This window comes from Oncorhynchus gorbuscha, linkage group LG23 (assembly GCF_021184085.1).
Source record: "Oncorhynchus gorbuscha isolate QuinsamMale2020 ecotype Even-year linkage group LG23, OgorEven_v1.0, whole genome shotgun sequence".
NCBI classification, from domain to species: Eukaryota; Metazoa; Chordata; class Actinopteri; order Salmoniformes; family Salmonidae; genus Oncorhynchus; species Oncorhynchus gorbuscha.
In genome coordinates this window covers 62,527,733-62,542,272 of record NC_060195.1, presented here as the reverse complement: position 1 = coordinate 62,542,272, position 14,540 = coordinate 62,527,733, and the positions used below count along the sequence as shown (strand labels likewise).

Genomic DNA, 14,540 nt, shown 5'->3' with positions numbered 1-14,540 from the left:
GGTGTTGTCTGATCTAGGAGATGGGGAGAAGATTGGAGACCAGATCATAATCAACTGGGTCAACACTCAGCTCAAAGAGGGAGGCAAGGACTCACAGATCAGCAGCTTCAAGGTGGGTGTGTACGTGTGTGAGTGTGCAGTGCACATTGTGTGCATGTGAACAGCTTTAATGTGTGTGTGTGCGTGAACAGTTCTAATTTGCATCTGTGTGTGTGTGTGTGTCCTGCAGGATAAGCTGATCAGTACTAGTCTCCCAGTGATAGACTTGTTAGACACCATCGCCCCCAAATCTATCAAAGAGGAGCTGGTGAAGAGAGGGGAGCTCAGCGATGCAGACAAGCTCAACAACGCCAAGTAAATAACCCCTGACCCTCAACCTCTAACCTCTTACTTCTAACTGACCTCTATCCTCTGACCCCTGAGCTGACTTCCCTTCCCTTTTGTCTTCCTGTAGGTATGCTATCACGGTATCCAGGAAGATTGGAGCCCGTGTCTACGCTCTGCCTGATGACCTGGTTGAGGTGAAACCCAAGATGGTTCTGACTGTGTTCGCATGCCTGATGGGGAGGGGCATGAAGAAAGCTGATGGCTGAACACACACACACACACACAGACACACTAACAGACACTAACAGCCTGTCCCACTTGGCTCCTTACCCTTTACCCTCTTCCTGTCTCCTGCACATCTCGTCTGTGATTAGATCAGTGTATATAATCAGAGATGATTGTTCATTAAACATTTATTTCATACTGATAGAAACCGAGCGGTTATGTGCCTAGTGTGCTCAAGGAGGCACTGATGGATCATTTTAATATCTAAATTATGAATGTATTAATTCATTCTGCGGAAAAGAAACAACAGAATAGAATTATAAATCTATATAGTGGAGGGGACATGAACCCTTTGGTTTCAATCACAAACACACCTTACAGAACTAACAGTACAGACACACTACAGACCTGTAAATGTTGTGTAATTCTCTTGACTTAGTAAACTCAATCGACTGAAGATAATATCCTGGCAGCCTGACATTTTGTTCATGCAAATTGTGTGTGGGAGGGGTGGTGCATTTTTGAATACTTAATCATAAACACGTATAATAAAACCCATTTAATAAACACGTGTTTATGACACCCTTCACCCGGGACTGAGAGAAATGTTTACCAGGAACAGAGGACAACAAAGGAGAACTGTGTGATAGAACTAGGTCAGTTGGCCTTGTGTGATTTGATGCATGGTCCCAACTTCCATCTCACTAACAACGCTGGGATGTGATTTAGTTCATTTAATTCCCAGTTACATCTTCCCCTCTCGCCTCACTCCCACATTTCAACTGGCAGTGATAATTACTGTACCACAGATACAGCTCTTGTGACGATCGTCTGAAGAAGTAGACCAAGGACCAGCGTGGTGAGTGTTCATGATCTTTAATACTCAGAACACCAATCAAAAACAACAAAAGGAATAACGACCGTCACGTTCTGCCGGCTTCACAGATCTAACAAAAAAAAACAAGATCCCACAACATAGGTAGGAAAACAGGCTACATAAGTATAATTCCCAATCAGAGAAAACGATAGACAGCTGCCTCTGATTGGGAACCACACTCGGCCAAAACCAAAGAAATACAAAACACAGAATTCCCACCCCACATCACACCCTGACCTCACCAAATAGAGAGATAAAACGGGATCTCAAAGGTCAGGGCGTGACAGATGTTTTGGGCTGAGCCTCAGAAGGGAGAAACACAAACGGCAACATTTTGGAGCCAAACACTGATGCTCAGCCTGATAATGGAAATAAACCACCAAGACCTACAAGCTCTTAGAATTTATACACAAGAGACCTACAAACTCTTAGAATATAAAGAACCAGTCAAAAAGTTTGGACACACCTACTCATTCAATGGTTTTTCTTTATTTGTACTATTTTCTACATTGTAGAATAATGAAGACATCAAAACTATGAAATAACACATATGCAATCATGTAGTAACCAAAAAGGTGTTAAACAAATTTTATATTTGAGATTCTTCAAAGTAGCCACCCTTTGCCTTGATGACTGCTTTGCACAATCTTGGCATTCTCTCAAACAGCTTCACCTGGAATGCTTTTCAAACCGTCTTGAAGGAGATCCCACATATGCTGAGCATTTGTTGGCTGCTTTTCCTTCACTCTGCGGCCCAACTCATTCCTTACCATCTCAATTGGGTTGAGGTTGGGAGATTGTGGAGGCCAGGTCATCTGATACAGCTACTCAATCACTATCCTTCTTAGTCAAATAGCCCTTACACAGCCTGGAGGCCATTTTCCATTTGAAAAACATAGTCCCACTAAGCACAAACCAGATGGGATGGTGTATTGCTATAGACTGCTGTGGTAGCCATGCTGGTTAAGTGTGCTTGCAAACTTGATGATTGAGTTGGAGGCGTGCATGGCCACGCAGCCAAGGGTGAACAGGAAGTACAGGAGAGGGCTGAGAACGCACCCTTGTAGGGCCCCAGTGTTGAGGATCAGTGGGGTGGAGAGGTTGTTTCCTACCCTCACCACCTGGGGGTGGACCATCAGAAAGTCCAGGACCCAGTTGCACAGGGCAGGGTCGAGACCCGGGGTCTCCAGCTTAATGATGAGTTTGAAGGGTACTATGGTGTTAAATGCCGAGCTGTAGTCAATGAACAGCATTCTTATATAGGTATTCCTCTTGTCCAGATGGCAGTGTGCCTTGTGATGGCGATTGTGTCGTCTGTGGACCTATTGGGGTGGTAAGCAAATTGGAGTGGTACTAGGGTATCAGGTAGAGTATCAGGTACACTGAGGACGCGGCTAGGGATGCTGTCTGGGCCGTCAGCCTTGCAAGGGTTAATATATATAATAATAATATATGCCATTTAGCAGACGCTTTTATCCAAAGCAACTTACAGTCATGTGTGCATAAATTCTACGTATGGGTGGTCCCGGGGATCGAACCCAGTACCCTGGCGTTACAAGCGCCATGCTCTACCAACTGAGCTACAGAATGACCCTGGGTTAACACGTTTAAATGTTTTACTCACTTTGGCCAGGGAGAAGGAGAGCCCACAGGCTTTGGTAGCGGGCTGTGTCAGTGGCATTGTATTGTCCTCAAAGCGAGCAAAGAAGTTGTTTAATTTGTCTGGGATCAAGACGTCGATGTCCGTGACGGGGCTGGTTTTCTTTTTGTAATCCGTGATTGACTGTAGATCCTGCAACATTCGTTTCGTGTTTGAGCCATTGAATTGTTACTCTACTTTGTCTTTATACTGACGCTTTGCTTGTTTGATTGTCTTGCGGAGGGAATAGCTACACTGTTTGTATTAGGTCATGTTTCCAGTTGCCTTCCCATGATTAAAAGTGGTGGTTCGCACTTTCAGTTTTGCGTGAATGCTGGCATCAATCCACTGTTTCTAGTTAGGGAAGGTTGTAATAGTCACAGTGGGTACAATATCACCTATGCACTTGCTAATAAACTGCTCACCAAGTCAGAGTATACGTTAATGTTATTGTCTGAGGCTACCCGGAACATATCCTAGTCCACGTGATCGAAGCAATCCTGAAGTGTGGAATCCGATTGTCAGACAGGCGTTTCCTGTTTTAGTTTCTGTCTATAGGCTGGGAGCAACAAAATGGAGTCATGGTCAGATTTGCCGAAGGGAGGGTGGGGGAGGGCTTTGTATGCATCGCGGAACTTCGTAGCAATGGTCCAGAAAGCTACCAGCTCGTGTCGTGCATTCGATATGCTGATAGAATTTAGGAACCTTGTTCTCAGATTAGCTTTCTATGTCTGACCAGTAGGCCACTCTGTCTGCCTCTCCAGCGTTGTTTTGGATCAGCCTCTGGGATTAGATCCCATGTCCAGTGTGGAGGTCCGAACAAAGGATCCGCTTCGGGAAAGTCGTATTCTTGGTCGTAATGTTGGTAAGTTGACGTCGCATTTATATCCAATAGTTCTTCCCGGCTGTAGGTAATAACACTTGAGATTTTCTGGGCTAACAATGTGGGCTAACAATGTAAGAAATAATAGTGAGGTGACCATCTCTGTCGGTGCCATTTTGTATGGGTGGCTACTTTGAAGAATCTCAAATATAAAATATATTTACATTTGTTTGACACTTTTTTGGTTACTACATGATTCCATATGTGTTATTTCATAGTTTTGATGTCTTCAGTACTATTGTACAATGCAGAAAATAGTCAAAAGAAAGAAAAACCCTTGAATGAGTAGGTGTGTCCAAACTTTTGACTGGTACTGTATAATCACAAGACACCTACAAACTCAGGCTAGTAGTCCAGATTCTCAATCTCAGACCCACCTGCAGAAGTAGACAGACATACACAGTTATATTGCAGAGTAGAAAAAGGCCAATGTGATCATCATGTTCAATAGGTAATGCTGGACAATAACAGTAACATGCACATATTTTAGGATTTTTCCCACATAGATCCTATTAAATTACTGAGTTCTAAATTCTGTAAATCTGTGAGTTTTCCATCCTCCCTGCTGCAGTTTCCTCAAGGGAGAGCAGTTTGCGTTTGTAACTTGTCCGAATCAAGACTGGACCTCTACGGTTGCCATAGCCAAACGTCACTTTGGAGCGAAAGTTTTCAAACGGCTCCTTTGAGGAAGACATGAGGGCCGAAATGTTGTCGTTTCTCTCATAGCAGTGTACAATTTAGCCAGCTGTTTTTAAACAGAGCGTCTTGTGGACTGTTCACAGTCCCTGGTCTAAAGATGGAAGGCTTGGAGATGTCCGCTATGATACCTGCACTGCAGGAGCTAGCGAGGTGAGACTCCGCTGTTTTTGCGCTGGACATTGTTATTGTTTAGCTACTGTAGGTAGCTAACATGCTAGCTAATGCTGGCTAACTTAGTAAAGTTTTCTAACTGCTCGGCATATTTCTGTTTAATAAAATAATTGAACAGTGTGACTTGATAAACATCAATAATGCTAACTAGCTCGGTAGCTTGTTAATAGTACACTCACTACTGTAGCTAGCTAACTACATTGCTGTAACAACTTGTCAATGCAGTAGAATCATTCATGCATATCAGACACATTGAAGGTTTGACGATTTTCTACACTTCCAGTGCCACGGCAGAGGAATACAACAAGGTCGTTCAGAAGCCTCGTCAGATTCTCTGTCAGTTCATTGACCGAATACTGACAGACGTAGATGTCGGTGAGTCGCTGTTTCTCGCTCTGTCGCTGTTTCTCCTCGCCCAGTGTATTGACTGTGTGTGTGTCTGTGTGTGTGTCTGTTTCAGTTGCGTTGGAGCTGTCTAAGAGGTCCAGTTCAGAGCCAGCGTGTGTGATGCTGTTGGACTTTGTTCAGCATATTATAAAGTCTTCCTCTCTGATGTTTGTCAACCCTGCCTGTCAGCTGGCCCACTTCACAGACACACAGCAGAGCAGCACCGGTAAGAACGCACACACACACACACACACTTGTGGTTTAAACTGTCCTCTCCTCCTTACTCCCTCTCCCTTATTCTCCCGCTCTGTCTCTCTCGCTAGAGTTCAGTAGGTGGGTTGTCGGCAGGTTGCTGCGGGTCGCCGCATCTCCAAGCTGTGACGTCATCCATGGGCGTGTCTCGGCCGTGCTCTGCTCCCTACTGCACGCACTCAGACCGCGAGCACCAATCACCTTCAACGTCATCGCCAAAGAGATGCTTGGATTGGCCCAGGACCTCAGCAATCTGCTCTACACACACACACACTCACACACCCCAGGAACACATACACACTCTACAAACACACACACCTTGTGGCCGGTAACCCTGCAGTCTTTCTCTGTCTCTCTCACCCCTTATCTCACCCCCTCACCACTCCTCCTCCCCTCGCCTGCCGCCTTGGAAACCCTGGTTGCAGTGACAGTGAACATTCTGACCGATGCCCTCAGGGGATTGGCCAGCCGCAGGGAGATGGGGGTTGCTTGGGAGGCGGGATGTTTGGTCTTGGCCTATGGGAGTGCTCGGTTAAGGAAGGTTGCTATGGTGATGCTGAGGCGGTTGGCAGAGATTGGTGGGTTCCCGGAGAGGCGGAGTCAGGAGTTTTTTACAGCATACCTGATGCTGCTGGACACACACACACCTGAGCCAGAGACATATGGGGGAGAGCTGCTGAAGCTGACCCAGTGTGTGTTTGGATCTGCGCACACACCTGCTCACACACACACACGTTTTGAGCGTACCCACCTGGCCCAGCTGTTGGAACGTGTGTGTGTTCTGGCAGGGACGGGCTTAGTTCTGCAATTAGAGGTCAGCCAATCTCTGAGCTTTGTCTTTAACTTCCTGTTGTCCGTTCCATCGGGATACGAGAGCGCCTCGTCGCTACGGAGACAGAGAGTCACTGATGTCTGCAGAAACCTCACACACTCCATCGGGATGGAGAAACAGTCTGAGGTACGCACACACCATAGAGTTAGAAAGAGGACTCATCTTTGTATCATCTTTGTGTTTTCTCAGCATGGCCAGCGCAAGTGAAGCAATCTCTATTTTAAAGTGGTCAATTTTCTTCTTCTTTTGTGTTAAAGAAAGTGTTAAGCTAATGTTGATGATTTACCACCACCTGCAGTGCTGGAGTCCTGAACCAAATCTTGTGTGTCATTAATTTATTGTGGCCACTAGACGGTGATATTTTATAAACCATAGCGAACCCAATTTGAAAAAGAAGACAATGCTCTGATCGTTGACTGATCGCTCCCAACCCATTGTAGTCTCCACCCAGTTGACTATTTTAAAATGGTGGAACCCCTCAATGGCAATGACCATGCTGAAACGGGTTATATCCATCTAGAGTCCCCTTTCCACTTGTATCTCTCTCACACACACTGGCCTTCATTTATCAACCAATTGCATTTGGTTTGAATATTTGTGTAAAATCAACTTACAGTCCTTTGTGTGTGTGTGTTTGTGTGTCAGTGTGTGCATGGGTTTCTTTACACTGCCCTGAAGGCTGAGGTTGCCGTGGTGATGCAAGAGAGGGAGGATGGAGAAACGGCTGCTAAGCGACCCTGTCTACCCATCACCCCTCTGGCCAGCAAGACCCCCGAAACCCCCCCAATGTGAGTCACATCTGATCTCTACTCTCTAGATCACTCTAAATCCTACTGTCCATATCAACGTGTTACCATCTTTATCTTTATTTATGTGTGTGTGTGTAGGGAGGTGGACATGCGTGTGCGTAGTGAGGTGTGGGCGGCAGTGAGCAGCAGGCTGGATGACCTTCTGGCTTCTCTGGTGAACTGTGACCTTGACCCGACGACCCCTGAGCCTGATGCTGACCCTCAGATGACCCTGAGAGCTCTGGAGGGACTCGCTCTCATCCTGCACCTGGCTGGCCTCTGTTACACACACACCAGGTATATCACACACACACACACACACCAAAACACACCAGGTATCACACACCCACCCAGAAGGTAACACACACACAAACCAAAACACACCAGGTATCACACACCCACCCAGAAGGTAACACACACACACACACACCAAAACACACCAGGTATCACACACCCACCCAGAAGGTAACACACACACACACACACACCAAAACACACCAGGGATCACACACCCACCCAGAAGGTAACACACACACACCAAAACACACCAGGTATCACACAACCACCCAGAAGGTAACACACACACACACCAACACACACCAGGTATCACACACCCCACATTATCTCTCACACAGATCTTTCCATCTCTCTTTCTCTCCTCCAGTTCCTCCTCTCTGCTGTGGCTGTCTGCCCCCACTCTGGGCAGGGCTTTGGAAACCTGTCAATCACTACTGGGTGGGGCTAAGTCTACCGCTGACCATGCCCATATACGGTCTGCCATCCAGGTGGCTGTCAGAATACTGGACTCCATCATCTACCTGACCAGTAAGAAAACACACACGCACACACACACATACACATATAAATTGTTGTCATGTAAAATGTCGTTCTTACCTCCGTGTCTGTGCGTAGTGAGTAGCCCGGCTGAGGACAGTGGTCTCCAGAATAGTGTGTGCGCGTTGCTGTCAGTGCCATGGGTGTGTGAGCTATCGTCTGTCCCAGCCTATCAGATGGCAGGATTCCCCCCCAGCCTCTCCGACTTGGCTAAGAGAATGTCTCCCTGCTACTGTGAGTTAGTGTGTGTGTGTGTGTGTGTGTGTGTGTGTGTGTGTGTGTGTGTGTGTGTGTGTGTGTGTGTGTGTGTGTGTGTGTGTGTGTGTGTGTGTGTGTGTGTGTGTGTGTGTGTGTGTGTGTGTGTGTGTGTGTGTGTGTGTGTGTGTGAATATAACATCTCTGTCTCTGCAGCCCCCCAGGTCCAGGCGGAGTGTGTGTTGCTGCTGTCTCTGCTGCGTGAGGATGTGTGTGTGTCGTGGCGTGTGTCTGTGTGTTCCCAGGCCCTGGAGAGTCCCCATGAGGTGGTCAGGGCCAGCGCTGTCAGGAGCTTTCCTCTACTACTGCACCATGTGGGACACACACACCACAACCTAACACACAGCACCTTAATGTAAGTACACACACCACAACCTAACACACAGCACCTTAATGTAAGTACACACACCACAACCTAACACACAGCACCTTAATGTAAGTACACAACCTAACCTAATGTAAGTACACACAGCACCTTAATGTAAGTACACACCACAACCTAACACACAGCACCTTAATGTAAGTACACACACCACAACCTAACACACAGCACCTTAATGTAAGTACACACACCACAACCTAACACACAGCACCTTAATGTAAGTACACACACCACAACCTAACACACAGCACCTTAATGTAAGTACACACACCACAACCTAACACACAGCACCTTAATGTAAGTACACACCACAACCTAACACACAGCACCTTAATGTAAGTACACACACCACAACCTAACACACAGCACCTTAATGTAAGTACACACACCACAACCTAACACACAGCACCTTAATGTAAGTACACACACCACCTTAATGTAAGTACACACACCACAACCTGACACACACCACCTTAATGTAAGTACACACACCACAACCTGACACATACCACCTTAATGTAAGTACACACACCACAACTTGACACACACCACCTTAATGTAAGTACACACACCACAACTTGACACACACCACCTTAATGTAAGTACACACACCACAACCTGACACACACCACCTTAATGTAAGTACACACACCACAACCTAACACACACCACCTTAATGTAAGTACACACACCACAACCTGACACACACCACCTTGCACACTGACATACTTTCAGCGTTTCCATCACTGTGTCAGGGGTATGCTAACAGTGTTTCTGTCTGTGTAGGAGTGTCCTGGAGGACAGCTCAGACCATGTGAGGGCGGAACTAGCTGGTATTTCTGGTCAGCTGACCTGCGTCCTATCGGGGAGCTCCAAATTAAATGTCAATAACAAGGAGCCCCTCCCACTACCCATGATCCTTTGCTCCCGCCTCGGCCTTGCAGCTGAGCATGTTGGGAAGGGCACTCCCATTGGAGCATCCGTCATCAAGCCCGTCTTACCTCTGCTACGACCGAGTAGCAGCAGTGTTGCCAAAAGAGGTGTGTGTGTGTTCTTGTTTTAATGTTGACGAAATGAGTGTGTGAGATCTTACGTGTGTGTGTGTGTGTGTGTCTTAGCATTCCTAGATGCTCTGCCGCACCTCTGCCAGCATGTCAACCTTGGAGGCGGAGACAGTGACTCTCTGGCTATTCTGAGAGATCTGATTGGCCTAATAGAAGACCCAGACCCGTCAGTCAGAACACTCTTCAGCCAATCAGTTCGCTTCCTGCTGGCGGAGCCCACCTCCGAACCGGACCAGGATCCAGTCAAGGAGCTGCTGGTGTCTCGTGTGAAGGAGGCGTTCAGTAAGGCTAAGCTCAACAGAGACGACGAGCTACGCAGCACACTAATACTAACCACTGGAGAGATTGGCAGGTAACATCAGAAAACACTTTTAATGTCTTGGTGAAAAAGATGTGATGGAGATGAATTAGACCTTGGTGACAGTTCTAACAAGCTTTCTCCCCCCCCACCCCCCTCTTTCTCTCTGTCTCCCTGTCTCTCCCTCCCTCTCTCTCTCGCTCTCCCCCAGGGCTGCTAAGGGTAGCTTGGTGTCGTTCTCTCTCCTGAGGTTACTGCACTGTCTCCTGTCCAAGTCCTCTCATGTCTCTGTCACAGCCTACACACAGATCACTGCCCTGGCCACAGCTAGAGGACTCAAGCTACAGACGCTGTTCAGTCAGTACAAGAACCCTGTCTGCCAGGTAACCCTGTCTGCCAACACACACACACTTGTATATAATCACAACTGTCTGCTTGTACCTGGTTGTACCAGTGTTGGTGTGTGTGTGTGTTTAGTTCCTGGTAGAGTCCCTCCACTCGCGTCACGTCGGCTCCCTGCGGAACACGCCAGAGCAAGGTAGCCAGCTAGCCAATCAGAGAGAAGTAGCTCTGGACATCCTGTCTCAGGTCGCCCACGCCTTTGACTTCCCTGACCTGCAGCGCTTCCTCACGGTATGTACACACACACATATATACAGTTGAAGTCGGAAGTTTACACACACTTAGGTTGGAATCATTAAGACTAATGTTTCAACCACTCCACAAATTTCTTGTTAACAAACTATAGTTTTGGCATGTCTGTTAGGACATCGACTTAGTGCATGTCAACAATTGTTGACAGACAGATTATTTCACTTATAATTCACTGTATCACAATTCCAGTGGGTCAGAAGTTTACATACACTAAGTTGACTGTGCCTTTAAACAGCTTGGAGAATTCCAGAAAATTATGTCATGGCTTTAGAAGCTTCTAATAGGCTAATTGAAATCATTTGAGTCAATTGGAGGTGTATCTGTGGATGTATTTCAAGGCCTACCTTCAAACACAGTTTCTCTTTGCTTGACATGGGGATAATCAAAAGAAAACAGCCAAGACCTCAGAAAACAATTGTAGACAATTTCCAAACGCCTGAATGTACCACATTCATCTGTATAATCAATGGAATGCAAATATATACACCATGGGACCATGCAGCCAACATACCACTCAGGAAGGAGATGTGTTCCGTCTCTTAGAGATTAATGTACTTTGGTGCGAAAAGTGCAAATCAATCCCAGAACAACAGCAAAGGACCTTGTGAAGATGCTGGAGGGAACAGGTACAATAGTTTCTATATCCACAGTAAAACGAGTCCTATATCGACATAACCTGAAAGGCCGCTCAGCAAGGATGAAGCCACAGCTCCAAAACCGCCATAAAAAGGCCAGACTACTGTTTGCAATTGCGCATGGGGACAAATATCATGCTTTTTGTAGAAATGTCCTCTGGTCTGATGAAACACAAATAGAACTGTTTGGCCATAATGACCATCGTTATGTTTGGAGGAAAAAGGGGGATGCTTGCAAGCCAAAGAACACCTTCCCAACCATGAAGCGCGGGGGTGGCAGCATCATGTTGTGGGGGTACTTTGCTGCAGGACGGACTGGTGCACTTCACAAAGTAGATGGCATCATGAGCAGGAAAATTCTGTGGATATATTGAAGCAACATCTCAAGACATCAGTCAGGAAGTTAAAGCTTGGTCGCAAATGGGTCTTCCAAATGGACAATGACCCCAAGCATACTTCCAAAGTTGTGGCAAAATGGCTTAATTACAACAAAGTCACGGTATTGGAGTGGCCATCACAAAATCCTGACCTCAATCCTGTAGAAAATGTGTGGGCAGAACTGAAAAAGCGTGTGCGATCAGGGAGGCCTACAAACCTGACTCAGTTACTCCAGCTCTGTCAGGAGGAATGGGCCAAAATTCACCCAACTTATTGTGGGAAGCTTGTGGAAGGCTACCTGAAACGTTTGACCCAAGTTAAACAATATAAAGGCAATGCTACCAAATACTAATTGAGTGTATGTAAACTTCTGACCCACTGGGAATGTGATGAAAGAATTAAAAGCTGACAAATCATTCTCTCAACTATTATTCTGACATTTCACATTAAAATGAAGTGGTGATCCTAAATGACCTAAGACTAGGAATTCTTACTAGGATTAAATGTCAGAAATTGTGAAAAACACAAACAAATTTCCGTTTGTTTATTATAATCTAGAACTAGATATTGAATCAGCAAGGATTTAATTTGGACCGATTTGAAATGTGTGTATACAGTATGTGTGTGTGTCTTTGCAGAGGACTCTCCAGGTGCTCCTACCCTATCTGGCCGCGAAGGCCAGCGCCACAGGCTCCGCCCTCATCAGGACACTGGCCAATGAGATGAAAGCGAACCGGCGCGAGATCTTGATCAACAACTTCAAGTACATCTTCAGTCACCTGGTGTGTTCCTGCACCAAGGAGGAGCTGGAGAGAGCCTTCCACTACCTCCAGAGAGAGACGGAGATAGAGCTGGGCTCTCTGCTGAGGCAGGACTTCCAGGGCCTGCACAACGAGCTGCTGCTACGCCTGGGAGAACACTACCAACAAGTACACACACTGGGGCATCGCTTTGTGTCCAACATCCTTTAGCTGGAATATGTTCACTTCATGTCATCATGGCCTTTTGTGGCTTATTGCGTTGTCTGTGTAGATGTTTAATGGTTTGACCGTGTGTTTGTGTGTAGGTGTTTAATGGTCTGGCCATCCTGGCCTCATTTGCCTCCAATGATGACCCGTACCAGGGACCCCGTGACATCACCACCCCGGAACACATGGTAATGTCATCACACTGATGACATGATTGCTTTTCTGATTAGTTTCTAGGAGATGCATCAGTCCTTTAGCAATGACGAGGCTTCAGTGTCACTGAGTGCTTGGAAAACGTCTTCCTCTTTACTTTAAATCTCTCTCTCTCCCCCAGGCTGATTACCTCCAGCCCAAGCTGCTGGGCATCCTGGCCTTCTTCAACATGCAGCTGCTGAGCTCCAGTGCTGGGGAGAAGGACGGTAAGAAGATGGCCCTGACCAGCCTGATGGCCCTGATGAAGATGATGGGCTCCAAACACACCAGCTCAGTCCGAGTCAAGATGATGACCACACTACGGACTGGACTACGATACAGACAAGACTTCCCTCTGCTCTGCTGCCAGTCAGTACACAGTGCTGACACACACACACACACACACACACACACACACACACACACACACACACACACACACACACACACACACACACACACACACACACACACACAAAAACACTAATTCAGTTTGCTTGCTTCCTTCTTCCTGGTTATAACTTATTGTTTCCTGTGTGGACAGGACGTGGGAGTGTTTTGTGCGTACGGTAGAGCCCGCCCACCTGGGGCCGTTGCTCAGTCATGTGATCGTGGCACTTCTTCCGCTGATACCACTCCAGCCCAGAGAGACTGCTGCTATAATACACTACCTCATACTGGACAACAGGTAACTGGACACATACACACCACCCACACACCACCCACACACACGTAACAATCTCTGTGTCCTACAGGGAAGAGGTGCGGGACTATCTCCATGAAATCTACTTCCTGCCAGACCACCCTGAACTCAAAGACATACACACTGTCCTGCAGGACTACAAGAAGGTGGGAACACCCACACACACACACACACACACACACACAGTCCTACAAAAGGTGAGTACACACATATGGGTTATTACCCTGGCCAGATAAAGTCCTTCCAGCCTTTGGTCCGTAGGCCTGAGACGTTCACCCATTACATTACATTTTACATTTAGGTCATTTAGCAGACGCTCTTATCCAGAGCGACTTACAAATTGGTGCATTCACCTTATGACATCCAGTGGAACAGTCACTTTACAATAGTGCATCTAAATCTTAAAGGGGGGGGTGAGAGGGAATACTTATCCTATCCTAGGTATTCCTTAAAGAGGTGGGGTTTCAGGTGTCTCCGGAAGGTGGTGATTGACTCCGCTGTCCTGGCGTCGTGAGGGAGTTTGTTCCACCATTGGGGGGCCAGAGCAGTGAACAGTTTTGACTGGGCTGAGCGGGAGCTGTACTTCCTCAGTGGTAGGGAGGCGAGCAGGCCAGAGGTGGATGAACGCAGTGCCCTTGTTTGGGTGTAGGGCCTGATCAGAGCCTGGAGGTACTGAGGTGCCGTTCCCCTCACAGCTCCGTAGGCAAGCACCATGGTCTTGTAGCGGATGCGAGCTTCAACTGGAAGCCAGTGGAGAGAACGGAGGAGCGGGGTGACGTGAGAGAACTTGGGAAGGTTGAACATCAGACGGGCTGCGGCGTTCTGGATGAGTTGAAGGGGTTTAATGGCACAGGCAGGGAGCCCAGCCAACAGCGAGTTGCAGTAATCCAGACGGGAGATGACAAGTGCCTGGATTAGGACCTGCGCCGCTTCCTGTGTGAGGCAGGGTCGTACTCTGCGGATGTTGTAGAGCATGAACCTACAGGAACGGGCCACCGCCTTGATGTTGGTTGAGAACGACAGGGTGTTGTCCAGGATCACGCCAAGGTTCTTAGCGCTCTGGGAGGAGGACACAATGGAGTTGTCAACCGTGATGG

At 47.2% G+C, this 14,540-nt stretch overlaps 2 protein-coding genes across 3 annotated transcripts in view; both read left to right on the top strand.

Moving 5' to 3' along the window:
- Positions 1 to 1,141, top strand: part of LOC124011413 (plastin-1-like) — a 25,700-nt gene extending 24,559 nt beyond the window's left edge. For both annotated transcript variants that reach the window (XM_046324770.1, XM_046324769.1), the window contains exons 16-18: positions 1 to 112; positions 230 to 354; positions 455 to 1,141. The exon at positions 1 to 112 is cut by the window's left edge and continues 12 nt beyond it. In XM_046324770.1, coding sequence (XP_046180726.1) covers positions 1 to 112; positions 230 to 354; positions 455 to 593 — 376 coding nt within the window. In that variant the 3' untranslated portion in view covers positions 594 to 1,141. The remainder of the gene's footprint in view (positions 113 to 229; positions 355 to 454) is intronic.
- A 3,430-nt stretch (positions 1,142 to 4,571) lies between these two features.
- Positions 4,572 to 14,540, top strand: part of atr (ATR serine/threonine kinase) — a 28,974-nt gene continuing 19,005 nt past the window's right edge. Inside the window, exons 1-18 of the mRNA XM_046323480.1 lie at positions 4,572 to 4,800; positions 5,105 to 5,196; positions 5,282 to 5,434; positions 5,532 to 6,418; positions 6,938 to 7,080; positions 7,180 to 7,377; positions 7,745 to 7,905; positions 7,993 to 8,148; positions 8,326 to 8,524; positions 9,338 to 9,591; positions 9,670 to 9,967; positions 10,125 to 10,296; positions 10,391 to 10,546; positions 12,219 to 12,509; positions 12,647 to 12,736; positions 12,883 to 13,109; positions 13,285 to 13,428; positions 13,496 to 13,589. Coding sequence (XP_046179436.1) covers positions 4,748 to 4,800; positions 5,105 to 5,196; positions 5,282 to 5,434; positions 5,532 to 6,418; positions 6,938 to 7,080; positions 7,180 to 7,377; positions 7,745 to 7,905; positions 7,993 to 8,148; positions 8,326 to 8,524; positions 9,338 to 9,591; positions 9,670 to 9,967; positions 10,125 to 10,296; positions 10,391 to 10,546; positions 12,219 to 12,509; positions 12,647 to 12,736; positions 12,883 to 13,109; positions 13,285 to 13,428; positions 13,496 to 13,589 — 3,768 coding nt within the window. The 5' untranslated portion in view covers positions 4,572 to 4,747. The remainder of the gene's footprint in view (positions 4,801 to 5,104; positions 5,197 to 5,281; positions 5,435 to 5,531; positions 6,419 to 6,937; positions 7,081 to 7,179; positions 7,378 to 7,744; positions 7,906 to 7,992; positions 8,149 to 8,325; positions 8,525 to 9,337; positions 9,592 to 9,669; positions 9,968 to 10,124; positions 10,297 to 10,390; positions 10,547 to 12,218; positions 12,510 to 12,646; positions 12,737 to 12,882; positions 13,110 to 13,284; positions 13,429 to 13,495; positions 13,590 to 14,540) is intronic.